The sequence below is a fragment of the Lactuca serriola genome, chromosome 1, assembly GCF_051521515.1.
Source record: "Lactuca serriola cultivar US96UC23 chromosome 1, Lser_US96UC23_V15, whole genome shotgun sequence".
In the NCBI taxonomy this organism is placed as follows: Eukaryota; Viridiplantae; Streptophyta; class Magnoliopsida; order Asterales; family Asteraceae; genus Lactuca; species Lactuca serriola.
In genome coordinates this window covers 57,468,577-57,495,854 of record NC_136408.1, presented here as the reverse complement: position 1 = coordinate 57,495,854, position 27,278 = coordinate 57,468,577, and the positions used below count along the sequence as shown (strand labels likewise).

At 36.2% G+C, this 27,278-nt stretch overlaps 2 protein-coding genes and 1 pseudogene across 2 annotated transcripts; 2 read left to right on the top strand and 1 right to left on the bottom strand.

The window, feature by feature from the left end:
* The first annotated feature begins 2,987 nt into the window (after positions 1-2,987).
* On the top strand, positions 2,988-9,210 carry LOC145089175 (elongation factor Ts (DUF810)). Its single transcript, XM_079027654.1, has 5 exons — positions 2,988-3,627; positions 4,478-5,341; positions 6,716-7,171; positions 7,255-7,444; positions 7,904-9,210. Exons 1-5 carry the CDS (start codon positions 3,070-3,072, stop codon positions 8,836-8,838), a joined length of 3,003 nt encoding a protein of 1,000 aa, XP_078883780.1. The 5' UTR covers positions 2,988-3,069; the 3' UTR covers positions 8,839-9,210.
* Positions 9,211-9,432: 222 nt separating this feature from the next.
* Positions 9,433-11,604, bottom strand: LOC145055579 (uncharacterized). Its single transcript, XM_079003940.1, has one exon. The coding sequence runs from the start codon at positions 11,602-11,604 to the stop codon at positions 9,433-9,435; it is 2,172 nt and encodes a 723-aa protein (XP_078860066.1).
* Positions 11,605-15,658: 4,054 nt separating this feature from the next.
* On the top strand, positions 15,659-19,462 carry LOC145055570 (protein unc-13 homolog; annotated as a pseudogene).
* The last annotated feature ends 7,816 nt before the right edge of the window (positions 19,463-27,278 follow it).

The following is a 27,278-nucleotide window of genomic DNA, read 5'->3' as shown; positions in this document are numbered from 1 at the left end:
AAAATTTATGTTTGAGAGAGAGAGAGAGAGAGAGAGAGGCGGGCCCTCTCATTTTTTTAATAATTAAAATGAATAAATAATTATTAAATTAAAAAAAATAAATTTAAAAAATGGAAAATAAAATACCCCAATGGTATTACAGTCATTTCACTATTCAGATAAACAAAAAACGCAACAAAACTAGCTCAAAAGGACCATCAATCCAAAAACAATTGTGGTTTGGACTAAAACACCAAAAAAAATGCATACCATAGGGACCATTTTTGCAATTTTGTCTTTAAATAATAAATGTTGGATATAAACCGTAAACTGAATGAAAATATTAAGACTTTATTGGAGATTTCTCATTCATCAATCACACACTTAATTAAGAACAATAATTGAAATTGTAAAAAATACATAAATAAATAAAATAAAATACTTGAGTAGATCTTTACTTAGGCAACCAAGTGTTTTTAAAACCTAAGTTTACCCGAAAGAAGACGAGAATGTTAGGGTTCCCGATTAAATTAACTATGGATCATCATGCCGGTAAAGGAATCATCGATGACAGCCTCACAACAATTTGCGAATTCTATGAAATCTGATAACAATTACAAGAATTTGTATTTTACTGAAGGAAGTTTCGATTAAAAAAAAGAAGAGTAAATATATAATCAACATAAAAAAATCTCAGTGATTTGTTGATTTCTCGGAGTGGAGCTTGCTGATTTCTTAGGATATACCTATGATAATGTAACACTTAAAATGCATATGTTTCCTTTTATCACTTCGTAATTAAAACATTACATTTTGGTCCTTGGGGTTAGTATGTGAGGCGTACCATAGGGTACGCTTAGCGTACTAGCTGAGAAACTAGTACGCGGGGCGTACCACATGTTATGCTTAGTGTACTAATGTAGATGTTGATCGCAGGTTCGAGCCTCGTATGTTGGGCGTACGAGCGTTATGCAGGGCGTACGAGGGGTTTAATTAAACCCTAATTTTGGGGTGTTATACCCTATATATTCATCTTAAGTCCCAAGAGCTGGCCTCTTTATCAGCCTCCATTGTCCTAAAACCCTAATCTCGAACCCTAATAGCATCTTTGAGTGTTCTTGAGCCTTGGTCTTAATTTTTGGTGGTTTGTGCTCCTTGAAGTGATAAAAGAAGAAGTTGGAAGACTCATTCATTGGAGGGAAGCTTAGAGATCCAGATTTAGCTCCATCTTTTGGTGACTTTTGAGGTATACAGTTTATACCTTGTCTATTGTTTGCTTTGATATACTCTTTAGCTTGTTATGGTCATTTTGGTCCCTTTTTGGTTGGTCTTGATGAGTTAAGACCATTTTAAAAGCTAAATCTTGTAGATCTGGATGTTTGGAGGGTTCCTTAAGCTTAAAGGTGCAAACATTATGGTGTTTATGGTCTTATGCATGTATTAAGTCATTTATTAAGATCTTTTGAGCTCTAGAGTCTCATTAAGCCATGCATGCACGTAAAAGCTGACAACTTTACGTGATAAACTATCTTAAGGAAGTTAGATCTGAGTTTGGGTTGAAGTCTTAATCGGTTAAGAGCTAGAAAATGGAAGTTAGCCAAATAGAGGAGTACATTGGGCGTACAAGTAGTTACACTTAGCGTACAAGCCCTAGAGCGAGTACGATACACGTACGAGCTGAGTACGCCCCGCGTACTCAGCAAGTTGGGCTTCAGACTCTTGGGCCATCGGTTTGGGCTATGTTTGGACTCGGATGTTTAGGGCCTTGTTGGGTCGTCAGATTTTTGGGCTGATGCTTATTCTAGGTTCGCTTGGTGAAGGCCCACAAAGGGATATGGGCCCAATTTTTGGAAAATTGGGCCATGATTAGGCCTTGGGTGATTAATTTGGAATTAGGCCTTTTGGATGGTAGGTTTGGGCCTTAGTCTTAGACCAAGCTAGGTAAGGGGTAAAATGGTCATTTATCCTAATTTAGATTGATGGTTATGGATTGAAATCCAATTATTAATTGAATGTTATTGGTATTGATAGCTCGTGGATTTGTCAGACCAGCAGCCAGAGATTTATCAAAGTGATTCAGTAGTTTGAGGTGAGTTTCCTCACTGTGTTTAGCGGGTCGAAGGCACAAATATCGACCTATGGTTATGTTATGTTAGGTTGCTAGATGTCTACGTGACTCTTGCATGTGTTATATACTCATATGCTTACCGGGCAGGGCTCGGTGACCATTCTGTATGCTATGTATCTTTGTGATTATTGCATATGTTATGTGTTTATATATTTATATGCCTTATATATATACCAGGAGGGGCCCAATGTCGGACGGGGCCCGATAACTGACATATTTGTATACCAAGCGGGGCTCAATGCCGGGCGGGGCCCATTATGTGTTTATTATGTATGATATGTGGTATTTTGGGGAGCTCACTAAGCTTTGTGCTTACGATTTTCAGTTTATGTTTTTGGTACTTCTGGTTCCAAAGGGAATAACTCGGGATGATTGTAGAACACACACCACTTGATTTCGCATTTTGTGATTTACTCTGATATTGAGTATCGATACATTTGACAACTTTGGTTTTATGACAATGATATGGTTTGTTGTTTTATTAATCTAAAAATGAAAAAAAAAAATTTATGGTGTTGTTTTTGGAACTTTATAGCTACCGAGAATGGAGATTCAAAATGAACTATAAATAGATAAATGGTAAATACATTATTTATCTTTTATGTGAATTATACTCAAAAACTTTTCAGAAAACGATAATGAGATATTGAGATATGATGTTGCATTATTTTAGAGCACGATATATGATATTAGCCTTGTATTATTTAAAAGGTCACGGAACAAAATAGTTTTATAATTATAGTTAGTAATATGGTAAATTAAATAAAAAATAATATTACTTGGTCAAATGGATTAATATTATTGAAAATGATATTATATATTTAAATAAAATAAAAAATATCAACAAAAAAAAAAAATGAAAAAGAAATTACAACAAACCCATCATCATCGTCATCATCTCTCATCCTCCTCCTTTCCCTTTACTCTTTGTTTCACACAGTCTGCTTCTTTCTCTCTCTTCAATGGCTTCTCTCTTCAGTAGAGAAAGAATACTCGGCCAATCCAAGAGAGACTCAAACGGCCCAGTCATGAACGGAACAAACAGCTTACGCTACTCCTCCTCCTTCGCCGCCGCCACCACCACCACCACCACTTTAGATCCACTCCCATCGCCATTCGGTGACCTCACGCCAACTTTATCCCCCACTGACCTCCGTGAAACAGCTTACGAGATCTTCGTCGCAGCTTGTCGTACCTCTACAGGAAAACCCCTTACTTACATTCCCAATAACGCGTCAAGTTATACTCCCGATCGATCTTCACAGTCGCCGTCACTGTCGGGCTCGCCATCGCAGAGATCGATCACTTCTACTGCCGCGTCGAAGATGAAGAAAGCGTTAGGCCTCCGATCTAGTTCGAGCGCCGGTAGTCCTGGTTCGGCTGGCTCCGGTGCTGGGTCCGGCGGGAAGGTTAAGAAAACAGTGATGACGGTAGGAGAGCTAATGAGGATTCAGATGAGGATTTCTGAGGCTGCCGATTCCAGAGTTCGAAGGGCATTGTTGAGAATTTCTGCTGGCCAGGTATGATGTGTGTGTGATCCTCAAATCGTATAAAGAATTCACTGTTTCACTTCTAAATTCTTCGATTTTTTGATGTGATTTGTTCTTCTAAATTGCTTTCCTAATATTCTCCCGATCCAAAATCGAAAATGCTTTTCACTGGCAAGATTGAAAGGATCATTTTTCAAGTGCAAAATTACTGTGGATTCCAATATCTTTGAAAAAAAAATCTGATTACCACATTGAAAAATTGCATAATTTGCAAATCACCAACAAAAAAATGGAATTACCATGCTCGATAATAAGGTCAAAAAGTAACTGTTCTTCCAAACAATTTATGGTAAATTTTAATTCTCTGGTGCTTTAATGGTGTCTAAAATTGACGATTTTTGTTCTAGAAAAACGACAATTTGATAAAATTAATGCTTTCATTATGACATGACAATTGTAAGGCGGTGTAATGTACCAAAACACCGTCGTCTTGTTGTTTTTATAGATGTGATAAGTCGAATAATCAGACAAAAATATACAAAAACTGTGAGTCTGTGACTATACTTCAATATTTTTTTTTCCCAATTACCTCAACAAAAAGATCTAATAATCATATGTTTCTACGTTTCTACCGATTTAATTTAATTAACTAACATAAAGATTTGTTTCTTTTTGACCTAATGAGCTTAATAATAATGTTTATAGCACTTAATGGGTTAACCTAAAGAACATGGTTTAAGGTATAAACACACTAACACTTTATCTAAACACCCAATTTCTTTTTTTTGAAAGAAAGTGATGTAATTGATGCTATTATCAAATAAATTTATAAATCAACTTTCAACATCAAAAAGATATAAACTTTATTTACATGTAACAGGTTGGGAAACGAGTGGAGCTAATGGTACTCCCTTTAGAGCTATTACAACAATTCAAATCATCAGATTTCACCGACCAACAAGAATACGCCACCTGGCAGAAACGAAACCTAAAAATGTTAGAAGCCGGATTACTTTTACACCCTCACATCCCCCTTCCACCCTCAAACACATCTTCTCAAAGACTAAAACAAATCATTCACAATGCATTAGAAAAGCCAATTGAAACAGGAAGAAACAACGAGTCAATGCAAGTCTTACGTAGTGCTGTAACAACCTTATCCAACCGGTCAACCGATGGTCAAACCGAATCATGTCATTGGGCAGATGGATTCCCATTAAATCTCCGAATCTATGAGATTCTTCTAGAAGCAATCTTTGATGGGAACGATGAGTCATCAATCATAGAAGAGGTTGATGAGGTGATGGAGCTTGTAAAGAAGACATGGGGTATTTTGGGAATTAACCAAATGCTTCATAACATATGTTTCACTTGGATTCTATTTAATCGGTTTGTGGGAAGTGGACAAATGGATAATGATTTGTTGTATGCTGCTGATTGTCAGTTAGTGGAAGTTGCAAAAGATGCAAAGACTACAAAGGATGCTAATTATGCTAAAATATTGAATGAAACACTTAGTGAAATATTGGGGTGGGCTGAAAAAAGATTGCTTGCATATCATGATACGTTTGATAAAGGGAATATTAATTCTATGCAAAGTATTGTTTCTTTAGGGGTTTCAGCTGCTAAAATATTGGTTGAAGATATTTCTAATGAGTATAGAAGAAGAAGGAAGAATGATGACGTGGCAAAAAGTAGGACGGATACTTATATTAGGTCATCACTTAGGACAGCTTTTGCTCAGGTGAGTTTATTTTTCGGTTTTAATGAGTTTTTTCTTATATTTTATATTTAATATTTTATAGTAATTGGGAAAATTACAGAACAGCCATTGTATTTTGGTGAATTTTGCGGTTTAACCACTTATATTTAATTGTTTTTTGGGTTAATCTTATAAAAGACCTTGTATTTTGTGCTTTTTTTCGGATTAAACCTGAATTTTTTTTTTCATTAAAGCTACCTTGCATTTTTTCATTTTTTATGATCAAGCCCTTTTAGTCATTTTTCTTCAAAAAATGTTGTAAAATTTGAGGGTTTTTTCAGGAAAAACTAAAAAAGTTGAGGATTTATTAGGGAACATTTAGAAGGGTGAGGGGTTTTTTTTTTCGGAAAAAAAGACAAAGTTGAGGGCTTTTTTGGAAAAAATGAAAAATATAGGTTTTTTTAATGAAAAAAATAAAGATGAGGTTTAATCCGGAAAAAAACACAAAATATAAGGTCTTTTATGAGATTAACCCTAATTTTTTTTTTCAATCAAACCATTAAATTTTCAAACATTAATTCAAATTCGCCATTTTGACCGCATATAATAAGTCAAAATGGTTAATTTGAAAAATTACCGGTGAAACCTGATGATATAACATCTCAAAATGGTTAATTTGGTGAAAATTTTATGGTCTGATATGGAAAAAATAAAGTATTAATGGTTAAACCATAAAAGGTGAAATAAAATTTTTTAAATTTTGAAAAATTACCTGTGAAACCTGATAACACTTCAAAATGTTTAATTTGGAAAAATGTCTGGAAATTTTGTTGTTTGTTTGGAAAAAAATACTGCCCAGAATACAATAGTTTTTACGTAATTCCCTTTTATAATATAGGGTTAATCCCATAAAAAACCTTATATTTTGTGTTTTTTCCGGATTAAACCGCATCTTTATTTTTTTGCCTGAAAAAAACCTTGTATTTTTTCATTTTTTCCGAAAAAACCCTCAATTTTTTTAGTTTTTCCCGAAAAAATGTCACGTTTTACAAATTCTTTCGGAAAAAAATGACTAAAAGGGCCAGATTGGAAAAAACGAAAAATTGTAAGGTCTTTTTCAAAAAAAAAAAAAAACTTGGTTTTTAATCCGGAAAAAACACAAAATGTAAGGTCTTTTATGAGATTAAACCTATAATATAGAGCATATTATTAAAACTATACCTTGTATTTACATATAATACAAAATATTCATGTGGAAATTCATCCTAATCCTACATGCCAACCAAACATGATCATGGAAAGTAATAACTCATTCCATTACCTTAGCCAATTCCATTCCATCCAACCAAATTTGATTTGATCTTAATACTTTGCTGGAGTTGTAAATATATTGAATTTTGATCTTTAAACACACAGATAATGGAGAAAGCAGATTCAATCAGAAGAGCATCAAGAAACCAACCAAATCCACTTCCAGTTCTTGCAATCCTTGCAAAAGACATAGGTGAATTAGCCACAAAAGAAAAGAAAATGTTCAGCCCAATTTTAAAAAGATGGCACCCTCTTGCAGCTGGTGTAGCTGTAGCCACTCTCCATGTCTGCTATGGAAACGAATTAAAACAATTCATTTCAGGAATTACCGAATTAACCCCGGATGCAGTTCAAGTCTTGAGAGCTGCAGACAAGTTAGAAAAAGACCTTGTACAGGTTGCAGTTGAAGATTCTGTTGATAGTGATGATGGTGGAAAAGCAATCATAAGAGAAATGCCACCTTTTGAAGCTGAAGCTGCAATTGCAAATTTGGTCAAAGGGTGGACTAAATTGAGATTAGACAGGTTGAAAGAATGGGTTGATAGAAATCTCCAACAAGAGGTCAGTCACAGTCAGTTCATTAAATAAAAAAACAATGTAATCTGGAGGGTATTTTTGGTATTTTACAACATTATATATAACAGGTATGGAATCCACGAGCTAATCAAGAAGGATATGCTCCTTCAGCTGTTGAAGTCTTGCGAATTATAGATGAAACTTTGGATGCTTTCTTTAATCTCCCGATTCCAATGCATCCAGCTTTGCTTCCTGATTTAATTCTTGGCCTTGATCGATGTCTCCAATATTACTCAAACAAAGTCAAATCCGGATGTGGTAATTACTTATTACTAAATACTTAGAGTAAATTACATGAATGGTCCCTATGGTTTGGGGTAATTTGCGCATTTGGTCCCTAAATTGTTTTTTTTAACTCGGAAGATCCCTTCTGTTTGTTTTTGTTGCACGCTTTGTCCCTTTCGTACCTAAAAAGACTATTTTGCCCTTGATTTTTTAATTTATTTAAATAAACACACCCCACCTCACCTTATCTTACCTAAAAAGACTATTTTTATTCATTTAAATAAGGGCATAATAGTCATTTTAGGTAAGATAGGGACCAAGCGCGTAACAAAAACAAACAATAATGACCTTCTGAGCTAAAAAAAATAAGTTAGGGACCAAACACACAAATTACCTCAAACCATAGGGACCATTTGTGTAATTTACTCATAAATTAATTTAAATTAGGGTTTGTAATTAAAGTTGTTTACATAAAACGTTTTTTATTTACAGGATCAAGAAACACGTATATTCCCGCTCTTCCCGCATTAACACGATGCACAACCGAGACAAAATTCCACGGAGTTTTCAAGAAAAAGGAAAAAACCACAACTTTACAAAGAAGAAATTCTCAAGTCTCGACAACAAACGACAACACATTAGGGGTCCCACAACTATGCGTACGTATAAACACTCTCCAAAAAATCCGATCCGAACTCGAAACAATCGAAAAACGAATCATAACCCTTTTGCGAAATTCCGAATCTGCCCATGTCTCCGACTTCTCAAACGGATTACAAAAAAAATTCGACCTCACACCCCCCGCATGCCTCGAAGGCATCCAACAACTTTGTGAATCAACCGCTTACAAAATCGTGTTTCATGATCTTCGAAACTCGTTATGGGACAATCTTTATGTAGGTGGGCCCACATGTTCCCCAATCGAACCTTTCCTTCAAGAACTCGAACAAAATTTAACAGTTATTGCGGATAATGTGCAACACGAAAGGGTTCGAACGCGGTTAGTTGCGGAAGTAATGAAAGCGAGTTTTGAAGGGTGGTTGTTGGTTTTACTTGGAGGTGGGCCCACGAGGTGTTTTACTATACAAGATTCGAGAGGGATTGAAGATGATTTTAAGGCGATTAAAGATTTGTTTTTTGCAAATGGTGATGGGTTGTCTATGGATGTGATTAATAAGTTTTCGATTGTTGTGAGGGATGTGATTCCGCTTTTTGGGATGGAAACGGAGGCGGTTGTGGAGCGGTTTAGGCGGTTGACTTTGGAAGCATACGGGTCGTCTGCTAAATCTAGGTTACCGTTGCCTGCGACTACGGGTCAATGGAGTTCGAATGATCCGAATACGCTTTTGCGTGTTTTGTGTTATCGAAATGATGATTCGGCTTCGAAGTTTCTTAAGAAAACGTATAATTTGCCTAAGAAAATATGAGGATTTGGTGGTGGGAAAACGGTTAGTTTGTGTATAGTTGATCTTCGAGTGTGTTGAAGGTAAGGTGACTGATATGTGGAGATTGATTCATTATTGTTGCGTGTTAATATAAGTTCTTGGGATCATTTATTTTTTTTACTTGTGTTTTTAGGATGGATTTATTGTTTTGTTTTGATGGGAGAATTTGTTTCTCTTTTGGGGAGATGATTTTCATGGTAGGTGTAGTTGGGCGTAAAACGGTTGGTTTTAAATTCGTGTTAGGTATTTATTTATGATTTTGTATAGTATTATTATACTTGTTATTGGCAGCGGTTTTTGTTGCTATATGGTACGAATTATTGGTATGTTAAACAGTAGTTTGGATTTTATTTATTTGTTGTTCCTGTTTAGCTTCACAAATGACATAAAACTTAATTTTCATGTTTTTTGAGACAGCAATGAGTGTCTTTGTTTTCCACAAAAACTATAATAGCATCATGAACTTAGTGGGGGAGGTGCTGAATGCACAGTTACAAATTTTAACTATGTTTAAAGAAATTCATCATTCACATTAAGTATAGACCACAATTCTTGTTTTAAACATACACATACTAGTCAAATAATAGTTACTACAAAAGATTCATTAGAACTCGAAGAAGCTGGTTGAATCCTAACTGAATGACCATTGGGTATCTGACTCTTTGATAATGCATGCCACTTATCAACATGCCCTATCGACTCAATGTCTAAGTTGGGAAGTTGGTGCTTTTTAAGCATTTTCAGGATCTTTTTGGATCTACCAAGAAGCTGAGCTGCAGTTCTGATGTTATCTTCCCTTTTCTCTATTGCATCATCGTGACACTTCATGGTTATGACACGTGGCAAGTTGGTAAAGCAAGCACATAGCAGATCTGCGATTATGGTTGATATCCACTCAAAAAGCTCCTCATCTATTGGCCAATTTTGTTGCTCATTGCAGTGAAGCAGTATGGTTTGGCTGATCCTATACATAGAACTTGCAGCAATGAACTTAGAGAGTGAGTGATCCAGACTTACATTTTTCCTTGTCTTGAACTGTATCACAATTTTTGCTGCTTCATCACCCAACCATTGAAGAATCTCCTTTGACGTTTTTCCTTTACGAGCCTTCTTTTGAAGATCAATTTGTAGCCACTTGAAGTATACTTCGACGTCTGTCCATACGTGTGTAGCTGCTTTTCGTGCCTTTATCATCTCATCATTTGCATTGAGGCTTTCTTCCACATGTCTCACAAATTGAAGACCTTCCTTCATACTTGAAAGCAACCCCTTGAAATGGCAGTTTGCAATATTAGGAAGCGCAAGAGCAATGGCAGTTAATGTTACAGCTACTAGGCTCCAGCAGTTCTGGACTTCTTCTGGATGTAATGGTGGAACTTGATCATTGTCGAACTCTACTACGCCAATGAATCCTGTAGATTTCTCTAGAAGCTTCATAAGATTCCTTGGCTCTTTCTTTTCAGACTCTTGAAGAAGTCGAGTTATAGAACTGAGAACATTTCGTAATATTCTCTTTGAAAGCTTCGCATCCGGTTCGATTTGCAAGATGTAACCAGTATATTCTTCCATATCTGATATCACATTGCTATCAGATGCATTTGGTTCTTCCTTAAACCTTTTCAAGTATGACTTGCCGAAATGGTAACAATAAGAGAATAAGATTAGAAAAAATCTGGGAATAAGACATTCTGCTTTACATATAACTACAATCGTTATCTGAAGCGCTATACAAAAGTTCAAAATCAAGTTTCGGATTTTTTGGAAAACCTTCTTGCAATGGCGACCTGGGATATGCTTAGGGACAGGGCTGCTTTTCCACAGCTGAAGTGTTTGGATCCAATGTTTCTCCACTCGGAACACGTTTATATGATGCTTGCTCCATTTCATGGAGAGGTTGAAATGACCTGTGGTAGTCAAACATCTGAAAATTGGTGCTATACTACCTACTATTGCCCCAATTGATTGAAAAACAATAATCACATTGATTGACCACTTATAATCGGATTCATAATTCTTAAAATTTGATTTATCAACAAACTGGTCTACCAAAATAATAACTGAACTGAAAGCAAGGAGTGAGCATAGATCCCCAAAAGCACAAGACACCGGTGAACAAGCAATTGCAAATTGGGGGTTACCGGTCTCTGCCATCATCCAATACTTTTTAACATTATGTTTAAGTTCCTTGTAGGAGAAGTTTATCTCTTGATGATTAGAAGCCAAACTGTGCAACTCCTTGTACCTTTGTTCTAAAGCTCTTCTAGACGCTGAAACTGTCAAGGCTACTGAAAATGGCCATGGAATTAAAAGAATCAATAAAAGGATTGTTGTCCAGCTTACCAAACTCGACTGAGCAATAATAACTTGAATCCACATATTTACATTAATGGTAAGTATGAGGATACACAAGGCCACCGTATTCAGCAGAAGTTCCTTGTCATTCATAAGCCCTAAAGAAGGGAGAATGTTGGCTAACATGGCGACCAAGAAACAAATGCTCACAAACTTTGCTATATTCTCATGATCGTCAGACAAGTTGGTGCTCAGATCCACTAGTAGCTTTGTTGATATTGCTATCAGTGTGATAGAAGCAGCATTGATAGTGAAAAATCTGCATGGAAACCAAAGTTTCCATTGTCCAAAGCCTCGAAAAACATCGGCTACCATTGCTAGAGTGCAAACCAGAGATGCTACACAAATATATAATCCCACCCATGGCATGGCGTCTGCAGGAGATGTCCATGCCATCTTTCTAGACCAGAGAAAATGAAGATTTATATAACTTGATGTGGTAGAACAAGAGCTAGCAGATGCTTGATATATATATATATATATATATATATATATAAGTTCCAGGAATCTGTGATCAATGCTTCTATTTTCCATTTTAGCGTGTTTATATAATATTCCACCCTCCTTCCTTCTCAAGGGCTGAGCAATTATTGATGAAAGCGTGTGGTTGGAAGAGCATAGTAAACGTATAATGTGTGCATAGCTTGAGCCCAAGTAACATTTCTTAATTTGACAACAAAACCACTTATTTTAAAATTTGTTAATTATTTATTTAATATTTAATAATATTATTTTGAAAATAAAAAAATACCCGGCACCCCACACATGCTGCCCAACACCCCACCTAATGTATTTTTTTTCTCTTTCTATAATATAACATGTCATTTGAAGCTGCTCCGCCAAGACCAACCGGATTGACGTTGCCGTCCGCCAGACTGCCACAGGTCAATCGGACCACCGTCGGAAGCTGTTTTTTCGCGCTCTATGAAAGTGCTTCACTTCCTTTTCTCCTATAAACCACCTCCCATATCTAGTTTCACCAGATCTGTGAAAGGTTCGTGATCTGAAATCCAGAAGACATCGATAGTTGCAACCCATTGGTGTCTCCCGTCAATGAAGACAAACAAATTTGACGGAGAGGCTATAGCGGCGGCGAAATTGATGGAGTTGGTAGGAACATCCTTCCTTGTTGGAACTTTCCTTATAGCCTAAAAGCATTACCCTACATTGGAGAAAGAAAGAACATTCACTAGATTTATAAGCGTTTGTCTCCATTTAAGAGATTCTTAAATGGATAAAGCAAGACAAAAAGGCATTTGGGCTAGAATTGTGATATTGGGCTATCAAATTAGTCTTGCATTAAGCTTGTCATTAAATATAATTAATGGTCAAAAGATGGCCTTGGGGATCTTCTTGCCTAATTAATTAACTTTTATATACACAAATTCCGAAAATGATTTTTATTTTTTAATTACAACATCTATTAATTGTTAATTAACTGATTGGAAGTTAATTAGGTAGTTAATTTTGGTTTTGGAACATGTATGATGGTTGACAGTTTTAATTGCTATATGATAGACTATAAATAGATGATCAATTGACAGATTAAAGGGTTGATCAGATACACAATAACACCACTTTCTTTCACTTTCGTTTTTCTGGAAAATCAAGGAAGCATGAAGAATTTCGTCAGGATCATGATTCAATCTTGATCAGATTGTTGTATCCTCTAGACAAATCCCTACCAGGGAAATTTCTATATTATGACACTGCAAATCAAGCCTCAATCTCTACTAATTTTCATGATTATTGAAACTGTTGCAAACATCCAAATACAAGTATGTTCTTCTGATTTATGAATCTATGCATATTAATTTGATTTATTTATGTTTCTGTTTGTTAAATTCCGTATTTGATTACTTTTGTCATAACAATCTAAGAAATAAATCAAAAGGGTGAAGAATGGATCAAAATTCCATCATCAAAACACATGTGGAAAAGCCTGAGAAATTCAAAGGCTCAAACTTTCGGAGATAGCAACAAAAAATGTTGTTTTATCTAACAACCTTTCATGTTTCCAATGTTCTCACTGATTATTTTCCCTCTCCCCATACTGGTGTACCATTGTAGAAGGAATAACACCACCCACTGCAACCCAATTGACAGAACATCAAAGGGCTGTGGAAACTTGGAACACAAATGAGTATAATTGTAGAAATTATTATTCTGAATGCCTTGGATGATTCCTTTTATGATATCTACTCTACCATGACTACTGTAAGAGATATATGGGAATCACTGGAAAAGAAATACAAAACATAAATGGCATGTTCCAAGAAATTCGTGATTGGACATGATCTTGAAGTTGAAGGTATGGCAACTAACTCTAATTTTTTTGTTGGTTCATCTTTGAAAAACTTCCTCCTTCTTGGAGGAATTACAAACAATATCTTAAGCACCTAACTGATGACATGAGTTTTGAGCAACTTGTGTTGAGAATTCATGTGGAAGAAGATAACAAATTGAATGAGAAGGCATATGCAAATTCATTGGAACCAAGTGCAAACTTTGTTGGAGAAGCAAGTACTTCAAGGGCCAAGCATATCAACAATAAAGGGAAGAAAGGCTCCAAAAACTCTTCCAAAGATGGCAAAAATCATGGCCCAAACAAGAAGAATTTCAAAAAGAATTCTGGTCAATGCTATGTTTGTAGCAAAACTGGACACAAGGCCAAAAATTGCAGATTCAAGAGGGGTCAAGGAGGAAACAATGGAGGGAACAATGGAAATAATGGTGGTAATTCTGGTGGAGAAACGTTTGGTCAAACCAACATGGTTGAATCACCAAATCAGTTTGTTGTTGTGATTCAAACCAACATGGTTAGCAATTGAGTGGATTGGTGGATTGATACTGGAGCCACAAGGCACATTTGCAACTCTCGAACCATGTTCTCTACAAACCAAAAAGTCTTTGATTCTGAACCAATGTTTATAGGGAATGACTCTATTGCAAAAACTGAAGGAAAGGGAAAGTGAAGCTACAATTAACTTCTAAAAAAGAACTTGTTTTAAGTGATGTCTTGCATGTTCCTAAAATTACTAAGAATCTGATTTTTGGTCCTATTCTTAGTAACAAGGGGTTCGAACTTGTATTTGAGTCCGGTAAGTTTGTTCTCACCAAGGGTGGGATGTATGCTGAAAAGATACCTTAATGAGGGTCTCTTCAATGTTAGTGTCTTACCTTTGTGCTAGGATGTTGAAACACCAAACAATGGTGTAAATAATGTTAATGCTAATGTAATAATGGTCACTACTAGCCCCTATTCTATGTATATGCACAATTTTTTTTGTGGCATTCTCGATTGGGACTTGTCAATTTTCATTCTATTCAAAGAACGGCAAAACTTGGCATGTTACCAAAATGTTCATTAGATAAAAACATAAAATGTGAGGTTTGTGTAGAGTCAAAATTTTCACAACATCCTTATAAATCAGTTGAAAAATCTAATGAAATACTTGGCTTAATCCACTCTGATTTATGTGATTTTAGAGCAACACCTACAAGAGGAGGAAAAAATTATTATATTTCCTTTATTGATGATTACAACAAGTATTGTTATATTTACAAGGTTGTTAAATACCAAAGATGAAGCCTTGAATTCTTTTAAGAATTACAAGGCTGAAGTTGAAAATCAAATTAACAAAAAGATCAAAATTCTAAGGTCTAATCGAGGAGGAGAATATGAATCCAAAGACTTTGCTGGATTTTGTTCTTTAAATGGTATTATACATCAAACAACTGCTCCATATACCTCTAAAAAATGGAGTGGCAAAAAGAAAGAATAGAACATTGAAAAATATGATTAATTCAATGTTAATTACTTCTGGAGCACCACATAATCTGTGGGGAGAAGCATGTCTTACAACAAATTTAATACTTAATAGAATTCCTCATAAAAAGACTGTTAAATCACCCTATCATATGGTTTGATTTGGAAAAAAATAAAGTATTAATCATTGGACCAGAAAAGTTGAAGTAGAATTTTCCAAATTAATAACATGTCAAAATGGTTAATTTGGAAAATTAGTGGTGAAACCTTATATAAGAAAATTTCTGGTGAAAATGATTATATAACATGTCAAAATGGTTAATTTGGTAAAATTTTTATGGTTTGATTTGCAAAAAAATGAAGTATTAATTGTTGAACCATAGAAGTTGAAGTAAAATTTTCCAAATTAATAACAAGTAAAAATGGTTAATTTGGAAAAATGTCTGGAAATTTTGTGGTTTGATTGGAAAAAATAAAAGATAAGTGGTTAAACCATTTTACTGCCCAAAATACACTAGTTTTTAACTTTTTATTCAGTGTGCCCTTTATAATATAGAGAATAATATTAACAATATAGAAAATAGTATTAAAACTATACCTTGTATTTACATATAATACAAAATATTCATGTGAAAATTCATCCCATTCCTACATGTCAACCAAACATGATCATGGAAACTAATGACTCATTTCGTTACCTTAACCATTCCATTCCATTCCTCCATGATTCCATTCCATCCAACCAGATCTGAATTGAATTTAATTTGGTCTTTAAACACACAAATAATGGAGAAAGCGGATTCAATCAGAAGAGCATCAAGAAACCAACAAAATCCACTTCCAGTTCTTGCAATCCTTGCAAAAGACATTGGTGAATTAGCCACAATAAAAGAAAAAAAATGTTCAGTCCAATTTTAAAAAGATAGCACCCTCTTGCAGCTGGTGTAGCTGTTGCCACTCTCCATGTCTGCTATGGAAACGAATTAAAACAATTCATTTCAAGAATGACCGAATTAACCCCAGATGTAGTACAAGTATCAAGAGTTGCAAATAAGTTGAAAAAAAATCTTGTACAAATTGCAGTTGAAGATTCTGTTGATAGTGATGATGGTGGAAAGACAATCATAAGGCTATACGGTGTGGCTGCGGTCTGGGACCGCAGTTTGTGCCACCTGGACCGCGCACACCTCCCCCAGACCGCGGTCTTGCGCGGTTTTGGCCGCAGTGCGGTCCTTTAGTGTCGTGTTTGGTGATTGGCTGATGGATGTATGGATCGTTGAATGTTGTTGCGTAATTATTTTTTTCTTTTTTGCTTTTTCTTTCCTATATATATATATATATATATATATATATATATATATACATATCAACTTCATTTGTTTTTCACAACACAATCTCTTCTCTCTCTCAATTTTTTTTAAAAAAAATCACCACTCTCTCAAAAATGTCATCTTCTTCATCTTCTGAAGAATTTCAGACTATTTTTGATACCGCTATTGCGTGTGTTCAAATGGTGGAACAAACATACAACGTTGTATGTAACAACTGCAAGTTCTCAACAGAGAACACGAAGATATATTTGCAGAAATCGTGAATAAGCCAACCAATGTTTGGTGCAAGACTATTTTGCAGAGAATGCCACTTATCAAGGGTATTATTTTCGTAGACGCTTCAGAATGCTCAAAGGTTTATACGAACGTATAGTTGGAGATGTAACGAGGGAGTGCAATTTTATTTCAACAACGCTACGATGCTAGAGGTACACCCGGTTTCACTCCCTTACAAAAATACACGGCCGCACTTCGTCAGTTAGCATATGACATTCCGCCTGATGCGTTAGACGAAAGTTTTAGGATGTCTGCTAGGATCACACGAGACAGTCTCCATTTTTTCTGCAAAACTGTGATTCAGTTTTATGGTCCAAAAAATTTACGTAAGCCTACACGTAATGACATCCTGAAATTGCAAGCTCATCATGCTAGTGTGCATGGGTTTCCTGGAATGCTAGGAAGCTCAGATTGTCTCCATTGGGCATGGGAAAATTGCCCTACATCATATCATGGGCAATTTACCCGAGGTGATCATGGTCACCCAACGGTCATAATTGAAGCAGTTGCATCACAAAATATGTGGATTTGGCATGCTTTTTTTAGTTCTCCCGGTTCAATTAACAACATCAACGTTCTTAATCGTTCACCAATATCTAACAACATATACGATGGATCCGCACCAGATTCTTCTTTTCAAGTGCGTGGAACGCCATCTAAGTATGGTTATTATCTGGTCGATGGAATCTATCCTGAGTATGCTGTGTTTGTTAAATCGTTTACGTGTCCACATGGTTCTAGACAAAAGAAATTCAAGAAAGCTCAAGAAAGAGCTAGGAAGGATGTTGAGCGTGCTTTTGGAGCTCTGAAGAAACGGTGCAGATTGAAAAAACCAACAACTTATTTAGGTGAGGAAAAACTTCCAGAAATCATGTATACATGTTTCATATTGCATAACATGATTATTGAAGACGAAGGAAGAGTGATATGTGAGTTTGACGAGGAAGAAACCATACCAGAGACACAACCAATAGAAATTGGTAGCGAAGAGTATATGAACAGGAGAGCAGAGATACGTTGCACTGAACCATTTCACAATCTTCGCAATGACTTGGTGGAACACATTTACGGGGTTCAAAACATTAACCTTAATTTGGATCCACCGGATGACCCTGAAGACGTGTTCTCGGAGAACGACTTTATGTAGTTTGCTTTAGTTATTTTATTTGTGTTTTTTAAGTTTCTAGGATTATTTAAATGTCATGTGTATGGTTTTCGTGTTTTTTTTTGGGTAATGCAATGTAATGTTTTTTTAAAATTTTCAAGTAATGAAAAATTATGTTTTTTTTTATTAAAATAGAAGTTTTATTAAAATAAAATAGTTAAAAAAAAAGAAGTTTTATTAAATTAAAATAGTTAAAAAAAAAGAAAAAGAAAATAAAAGTGTGGCACCACTCCCTTGGTGTGGCAAGAAACCACACTTGTGTGGTAAAAAATGACATGACGCTTATGTGGCAGGGGAGGGAGTGCGGTTTTGGTGGCACCACTCCCTCCAGCCTAAGAGAAATGCCACCTTTTGAAGCTGAAACTGCAATTATAAATTTGGTCAAAGGGTGGACTAAGTTGAGATTAGACAAGTTGAAAGAGTGAGTGGATAGAAATCTCCAACAAGAGGTCAGTTCATTAAATAAATAGCAATATAATCCGGAGGGAATTTTTGGTATTTGACAACATTATACATGTATGGAATCCACGAGATAATCAAGAAAGATAAGCTCCCTCAGCTGTTAAAGTCTTGAGAATTATAGATGAAACTTTGGATGCTTTCTTTAATCTCCCAATTCCAATGCATCCAACTTTCCTTCCTCATTTAGTTCTTGGCATTGATCGATGTCTTCAATATTACTCAACCAAAGTCAAATCCGACTGTGGTAATTACTAATTACTAATTACTAGACATACTTTCAATTAATTCAAATTAGGGTTTGTAATTACACTTGTTTACATAACACATGTTTTTTATTTACAGAATCAAGAAACACATATATTCCTGCTCTTCCCACATTAACCCGATGCACAACCGAGAAAAAATTCCATGGTGTTTTCAAGAAAAAGGAAAAAACCATAACTTTACAAAGAAGAAATTCTCAAGTCTCCACAACAAATGACAATACATTAGGGGCCCCACAACTATAAACACTCTCCAAAAAATCCAATCAGAACTCGAAACAGTGGAAAAACGAATCATAACCCTTTTGCGAAATTCCGAATCTGCCCATGTCTCCGACTTCTCAAACAGATTAAAAAGAAAATTCGAACTCACACCCCCCGCATGCCTCGAAATCAACCGCTTACAAAATTGTATTTCACGATCTTCGAAACTCGTTATGGGACAATCTTTATATAGGTGGGCCCACATGTTCCCCAATCGAACCTTTCCTTCCAGAACTCGAGAAAAATTTAACAGTTATTGCGGATAATGTGCAACACGAAAGGGTTCGAACGCAGTTAGTTGCGGAAGTAATGAAAGAAAGTTTCGAAGGGTTGTTGTTGGTTTACTTGGAGGTGGGCCCACGAGGTGTTTTACTATACAAGATTCGAGAGGGATTGAAGATGATTTTAAGGCGATTAAAGATTTGTTTTTTGCAAATGGTTATGGGTTGTCTATGGATGTGATTAATAAGTTTTCGATTGTTGTGAGGGATGTGATTCTAGTTTTTGGGATGGAAACGGAGGCGGTTGTGGAGCGGTTTAGGCGGTTAACTTTGGAAGTATACATGTCGTCTGCTAAATCTAGTCTACTGTTGCCTGCGACTACGGTTCAATGGTGTTCAAATGATCTGAATATACTTTTGCATGTTTTGTGTTATCGAAATGATGATTCGGCTTTGAAGTTTCTTAAGAAAACGTATAATTTGCCTAAGAAAATATGATTATTGGGTGGGTTAATATTATAAAAGCCCTAAATTTTTAACGCGTAATTGGAAGAAGCCATGATATTTTTTTCTTATTGCTGTGGCCACAACTTTCTCGCAAAATTATCACTCTAGCCCACTTAACGAGTTTCATGGTTAAGTTGGTTAACTTTTTTGCAAAATTAGTCCTAAAAAGTTCAAATTTAGTCCCTGAGGTTTGAAAAAAATTACACCACATGGTTTTTTAACTTTATTTTTCGTTTTTTGTATACTTTATTTATTTTTCGGTTTTTTTTATAAATATATGTACATTTTTTATTTTCTTTTTTTTATATATATTTTATTTATTTTCATTTTTTAACTTTATTTTTCAACAGTTTTTTAAAACTTTTTTACCTTTTGTTTTCTATTTTTTAGTGGATATATAGAGTATATTAGGGTTTTTTTTTTAGTTTTTTTCATATTTCTTTTCGTATTATATTTTATTTTTTTCATCTTTTTATTTTATTATTTTTTTTCTTATTTGTTTTCCAATTATTTGTTTTTTTTTATTTTTATCTTTTTATTGAAATTTTTCAAAAAATATAAAATGTATTAATATATTAGAGTATATTACAATTTTGATAATTTATAGTTTTTGTAATTGTTTTTTATTTTTATTCAAATAAATAAAGTAGTTATGTTTATATTTGTAATTTCGGTCCAACTTATTTATATTTTTTCTTTAGTGCTATTATATTTATGTTACGAAAAAATGAAAATTAAAAAAATAGTTTGTTTACTAAGAATTAGTGTTTCAATGTGTTATATAACTTGCAAATTAAATCATATTTCTATATGTGATATCAATAGATTAAATTCAAGATAATATTTTTCAATTTGATAATAGACTAAAAAAACAAAAAAAATAATAATAGTCGATCTTTATAAAAAAAAATTGTTATAGTAATTTATATTGAATTCAAGTTCGTTTACTTGAATCAAAGAAAATAAAAACATTAGAAAAACCATAAATAACTAAAATAGGAAAAAAATAGAAAACAAAAATTGTAATATGAAAAAACCTTAGAAAAAATATTAGAAATACCATAAATAACAAAAAATAGAAAAAAAAAAATAAAAAAATAAAAAGGCGAAAAAAATAAAATGTAATACGAAAAGAAATATGAAAAAACCTAAAAAAAACTCTAATATACTTTATATATACACTAAAAAATAGAAAACAAAAAGTAAAAAGGTTAAAAAAAATGATTGAAAACTAAAGTTAAAAAATGAAAATAAATAAAGCATATATATATAAAAAGAAAATAAAAAAATGTACATATATTTATAAAAAAACCGAAAATAAATAAAGTATACAAAAAACGAAAAATAAAGTTAAAAAACCATGTGGTGTAATTTTTTTCAAACCTCAGGGACTAAATTTGAACTTTTTAGGACTAATTTTGCAACAAAGTTAACCAACTTAACCATGAAACTCGTTAAGCGGGCTAGAGTAATAATTCTGCGAGAAAGTTGTGGCCACAAAAATAATAAAAAAAATATCAGGGCTTTTTCCAATTACGCGTTAAAATCTTGGAGCATATATTGGAGGTAATAATCTGTTGCTTGGGCTCTTTTGTATCTAGATTTATTATCTTTTGAGATTTGGGGCATTTTTGGTATGATTAAGAGCTATTTCGAGTTAGAAGCTTAGATCTGAGGTTGCTACTTCAGATCTAGGCTTGTGATGGTCCAAAGGTCATAAAGCTTCTGTCTAAGAGTTGTTGGTGAAGCCCCTTTGTCATAAACCCTAGCCCTAGTGTGTTTTGGGCCTATATCTCCTTGGTTTCACGTAAAGTTTGCAACTTTATGTGAGGGTTAGACTGTAGAAGAGTTGATCTATGGATTGGAGCCCCTGCATGGCTCGAAAAGCCACTGTATGGATTGAGAACTGGAGAGACTCGACGAGTCACATGGGTGTACTCGACGAGTTGTATGAACATGAGCATGGACTCGGCGAGTTGGAAGAACAACTCGGCGAGTCTGTTGAAGATTTCCTTGGACTCGGCGAGCCTGTTCTTGGACTCGGCGAGTCTGGTCGCGGAACCCTAACCTCTTATGGTTAAAGCCTCGAATCAGTGAGTTGAGGGGTGACTCTGTGAGTTGAGCAGGATGGGACTTGGAGATCGTTGGACTCGACGAGTCTTGGGGTGACTCGGCGAGTTGAGTCGTATTCTGGGAGTTTTCTGAGAATAAGAACTCTACGAGTCGACGGGTTGACTCGGCGAGTAGAGTCAACCAGGAAGGTTGACTTTGACTGAGGACTTTGACTTTGACCAAGAGTTGACCAGACCAGTTTGACTTCCAAGGGTACTTTGGTAATATTGGTATTTATGGAATTGGTTCTTTGGTAGTGTTCTGTGGGGAAGTTCGTGTTAGTGGTCAAAGCAGCTTGGTCTTATCTCTTCAGTCGGCAATTACAGGTGAGGTATCCTCACTATATCGACAGGGTCTATGGCAAAAAGGCCGACCCTTTATCGGATGGAAATCTGGGTATTGTTTGTTATGTTATTGTTATGCTAGATCTACATCCTGGTATTTAGGATGGTGTTATGTTAGTGACCCGGTTAAGGTCGGTACCCGATATATAGGGTAATGTTATGTTAGTGACCGGTTAGGTCGGAATCCTGGTTAGGATGTTGATATGCTATGTGATATGTTAGACTGTTTGTCTGGTTAAGGATTTGTTATGTGATTAATTGTTTTATGTGCACATGGTTGTTGACGGGGGTTGGGTTGAGGTGGGTCCTACTTTGTGCTGTAGGCCAACATACCCAGGGCGTACCGGATATTTCAAAGGCCCAACGAGCGGCCCAGATAGGATGAAGGCCCCAAGAGGGCGGACCAGATGTGCCGAGGCTCGGAGAGTGCACCGGGTGGATTGAAGGCCCGGTGCGGGCGGACCAACCATATTGTAGACTCGATGTACATGGATAGACTCGGAGGGTGGACCAGGTGGACTGAAGGCCCAGTGCGGGCAGACCAGTCACACAGTAGACCCGATGTGCATGGCTGTTCTATTTGTGATATGTTATGAGTATGTTTATGTGTGGTTGGTATTTTGGGGGTAACTCACTAAGCTTTCGGGCTTACAGTTCAGTGTATTGTTTCAGGTACTTCAGGAGATCGTGGCAAGGCGAAGGCGTGATCGTACCACTCCTCATGTTTTATGATTTATGTGATATGGTTCTGGGGGATACTCTGATGTTTAAACTTTTTTGGAAACAAGATGTATGAACTTAATGGTTTTTGAATGAAATAAAATGTTTTAAATTGGTTGAAATTTTGGTCGTTACACTATTTTAGTAGGGGTGTCCCTCGTGATAACATTGTCATATGATTATAATAAAGAGAAAACACACGAGTTTTCAATTTAAAACATAAAGACTACAAAGAACAAAGTGGATATAAATACTAGCTAGATAAAAGCCTAATGGGCTAAAGACCAAAGGGCCCATAATCAAGTAGGCTAATAATATATAGGCTAACATCCTCCCTCAAAGTCACAATGCCACAACAATAAGCATTGAGAGTTTGTCACATAAGAACCGAAACCGAGAAGCTGATAAAGACTTCATAAAAATATCTGAAATCTGCAAAGATGATGAAACGAACGGAAGCGATATGGTCCCGAGCTGCAGGTGATGACGGGTTAAATGACAATCAATCTCAATGTGCTTTGTCCGCTCATGAAAAACAAAATTCTTTGCAATTTGTATTGCACTTTTGTTATCACAATGCAAGGGAGTAGATTAAGAAATATGAACTCCCATATCCGCAAGCAGCCACTGTAACCAGATAATCTCACAAGTAGTTATAGCCATAGCACGATATTCAGCCTCCGTGGAAGATCTTGAGACAACGTCCTGTTTCCTTCTCTTCCACGAAATGAGAGACTCTTCAAGAAATACGCAAAATTAGTGGTGGACTTATGATCATGGCGATCACCATCCCAATAAGCATCACTATATGCACGTAACTCAATAGAAGAAGTCGAGGGAAACAAGAGGGTCTGAAACTGAGTGCCACAAAGATATCTCAGAATACGGAGAACAGCTCCCCAATAAACAGAGGTAGGGGCAGTAACAAACTGACTGACAACATGAACAACATGGGCAATATCTGGACGAGTAACTGTGACATAGAACAAACTTCCCACAACAATGCGATAAAGGTTCAGATCGGACAAAGGAACACAATCAGTAGGAGAGTAGCGTTCATTGGTTTAAAGGGGAGTATCAACTGTCCGATTGCCAGAGAGGCCTGCCCGTGTAAACAATTCAGATATATATATATATATATATATATATATATATATATATATATTTAGTCTGAGAGAGAAGATACCCTTTCTTAGACTGATCTACCTCAATACCCAAGAAATAACGCAGCAAGCCCAAATCCTTCAGAGCAAATCAATGAGCTAGATCATGCTTCAAAGACTCAATACCAACATGGTCATCACCTGTAATAATCACGTCATCCACATATAAGGATAGAAGAATCTCTCCTACAATCGAGCATCTAACAAACAAAGCAGAATCGTGATTACTCTGGACAAATCCAAGAGAGGTAATCACTGTGAAGAATTTCTCAAACCAAGCACTAGGGGCTTGCTTGAGACCATACAAAGCTTTGCGAAGCTGACAATCCTCACCCGGCCGGTGCTGAATTCCTGGGGGAGGAGTCATATAAACCTCTTCATAGAGATCACCATTCAAAGAAGCATTCTTGACATCCATTTGAAAAATCTTCCACTATCGAATGGATGCAACTGCAATCATAGTACAGACTGTCATCATCTTTGCAACTGGGGAAAATGTCTCCTTATAGTCAAAACCATACTGTTGAGAATACCCTTTTGCTACAAGCCTGGCCTTGTACCGCTCAACAGATCCATCAAATTTTGTTTTTATCTTGTACACCCAACGACAACCTATCGTATGTTTCCCAGGAGGAAGGGAAACCAAATCCCATGTATGAGTCTGATGAAGAGCAGTGAGTTCCTCAGCCATAACATTTTGCCAAAGAGGATCTAAAACAACTTCTCTATATGATTCAGGTTCAGACAAATGATGGATACTCGCTATAAATGAAGCAAATGGTCCTGAATATGTAGAGTAAGTAAAATCTGGAAGCTTGGTGGACTTGACAGGACGAGTAGATCTCATGAGGGGTGGGGGTGGAGGTGGATCCTCGATTTCAACAATCGGAGGAGTAGGCTCGGGAACAGGGGGAGTCGAGGGACTCTCTGAAGAAGTGAGTGTGTGATGAGCTGAAGGATCAGGTGGCGGAGACGGATCTCGTGCCTCAATCTCTTCATTAATAGGATCAATATGTAGAAGATCGGACTTCGTCACATTGTGGTCTGTAGCAGGAATTGAGTAGAAAGGAATATGTTCCAAAAAAGTGACATGCCGGGAAACATATAACTTCTGACTCACAGGATCATAGCAACGGTATCCTTTCTGTCCAATACCATACCCCAAAAGATACACAAATAGCTGATTTCAGCCCCAACTTGTTCCTCTCAACATGAGGACGAAGAACAATACATGGATATCCAAAAACTCGTAAGGAAGAATAATCTGGTAGATGACCATATAACTTCTCAAAAGGATACATTCCTGAATTCAATGAAGTAGGGATACAATTAATCACATACACAACAGTTAGGACTACTTCTCTCCAAAAGGCACTAGGGACCTGCACAGACACGAGCAATGAATGGGAACTCTTAACAATATGACGATGTTTTCGTTTTGCCACACCGTTTTGCTATGGTGTGTCAGTACACGAGGACTGGTGTATGATACAAACAGAAGTAAGTAACTGAGTAAAATCATTAGAGGTGTATTCACCCCCTAAGTCACACCTGAAGCACTTAATCACAACCGAATGTTGAGTTTTAACAAGAGCTCTAAAATTACTGTAAATATCAAAGATATCAGATCTGCGTTTCATAAGATAAACCCAGGTATATTGAGTATAATCATCTATAAAAGATACATAATAGGTTGAACCACCCTTTGTGGATACTGGTGCAGGACCCCATACATCAGAATGAATAATGTCAAAAGGTGCACTAGAACAAGACATACTTTTATTAAAAGGTAAAGCAAAGAATTTTGCCAGTTTACAACCACTGCAATCAAAAATATCACAAGTGTCTAAATGACCCAAAACACCACTAGATGCTAAAAAACTCAAATGTGATACAGACACATATCCAAAACGAGAATGGCAAAGATAAAAATCAGACGACAAAGGATTCAAACGGAAAGAAGATAAATCAATGCTGGAGGCAGTAACAATAGACACTGTAACACCCATAAAAATCATGCCAAATTTGAACTTTTAAAACATTTCAAACCATTAAAAATCATTACAACTTTGTTTTGAAAATGTATAATATCAAAGTTTTCCTAGAAACATAAACAAAACATGAGGAGCTGTATGATCATGCCTTCGCCTTGCCGCGATCCCCAGATGTACCTGAAAAATAAACTGAACTGTAAGCCCGAAAACTTAGTGAGTTCCCCCAAAATACTCATACCCACAACAATACATAGAGAATCATAAACAACATACTATGGGTCCATTCAACCATCGGGTTGGAATACCCCAGGGCCTCAACCATCCGGTTGGAATGCCAATATACTATGGGTCCAATCATCCTCGGTATGGAATACCCAAGGACCACAACCAACAGGTTGGTATGCCCACATACTATGAGTCCAGTCATCCTCGGGATGGAATACTCACGGCCCACAACCAACAGGTTGGAATGCCCATGTCTATTGGCTTTCGCACAAAGCATATAAGCCTTAACCGCCCAACAAACATGTGCACATATAACAGATAATGACATAAAAGTCTATAGACAACAACTGAACTAACGGATCATACCACATACTACATAATATTATCCTACCCGCTAGGATACCGAACTAACATGTCATACCACATATCACATAATATCATCCTACCATGTAGGATACCGATATAACAGATCAAACTAGCATAACATAACCAGATAACAATCCAAAGGGCCGACCTTGGTGCCATAGAACCTTGAGTATAGTGAGGATAACTCACCTCACACTGTCGACTCGAAGATAAACTTAAGCTCTCAGATTTCCGGTACAAACTCCACCACCTAATGCACCATGGAACCATGCTTATAAATTCCCAATTATCCAAAATGTCCCAGAAGTCCAATAGTCAACCCTTGGTCAAATTCACAGTCAACTATAAAGTCAACAGTCCATGTTGACATCAACTCGTCGAGTACAACCATCCACTCGCCGAGTTCCTTGCATAACTCGCCAACTCGCCGAGTCACTTGAGTGACTCGTCAAGTTCCTAGTGTCAGTGGCTGCAAACTCCTTGGCCAACTCGTTGAGTTTCCCTTACAACTCGCTGAGTTCATATGTGTCCAAAGGTTGGGAAACCCCTAGCCGACTCGCTGAGTCACTCATCTGACTCGCCGAGCCCACGACAATCTTCATCGGACTGGTCGAGTCGACCAAGCGACTCGCCGAGTCCCTTTAGTCCTTCATCCATACAGAGGCTTTTTAAGCCATGCTAAGGCTCCAAATTTCAGATCCAGCTCCCCAAGGCATGTTTATCATGTAAAGTTGCAAACTTTACGTGCATGCAAGGCCCTAAAGTCTTAAAATGACAAACTAAGCTTTTAAAGAAGCCTCACACTTGAGGGAAGGTTCATGCTTGTCAAAGCTAGCAAATTTATTGATTTAGAGGCCAAAGAGAGCCCAGATCTGAAGTTGCAACTTC

What these genes read in the sequence shown, in the direction of transcription:
- LOC145089175 (XM_079027654.1), top strand. Translation starts at nt 3,070, where the DNA reads ATGGCTTCTCTCTTCAGTAGAGAAAGAATACTCGGCCAATCCAAGAGA. An exon ending in TTAGGACAGCTTTTGCTCAG is followed by an intron (nt 5,342 to 6,715) that starts GTGAGTTTATTT and finishes TTAAACACACAG; the next exon opens with ATAATGGAGAAAGCAGATTC. An exon ending in CAAAGTCAAATCCGGATGTG is followed by an intron (nt 7,445 to 7,903) that starts GTAATTACTTAT and finishes TTTTATTTACAG; the next exon opens with GATCAAGAAACACGTATATT.
- LOC145055579 (XM_079003940.1), bottom strand. Translation starts at nt 11,604, where the DNA reads ATGGCATGGACATCTCCTGCAGACGCCATGCCATGGGTGGGATTATAT.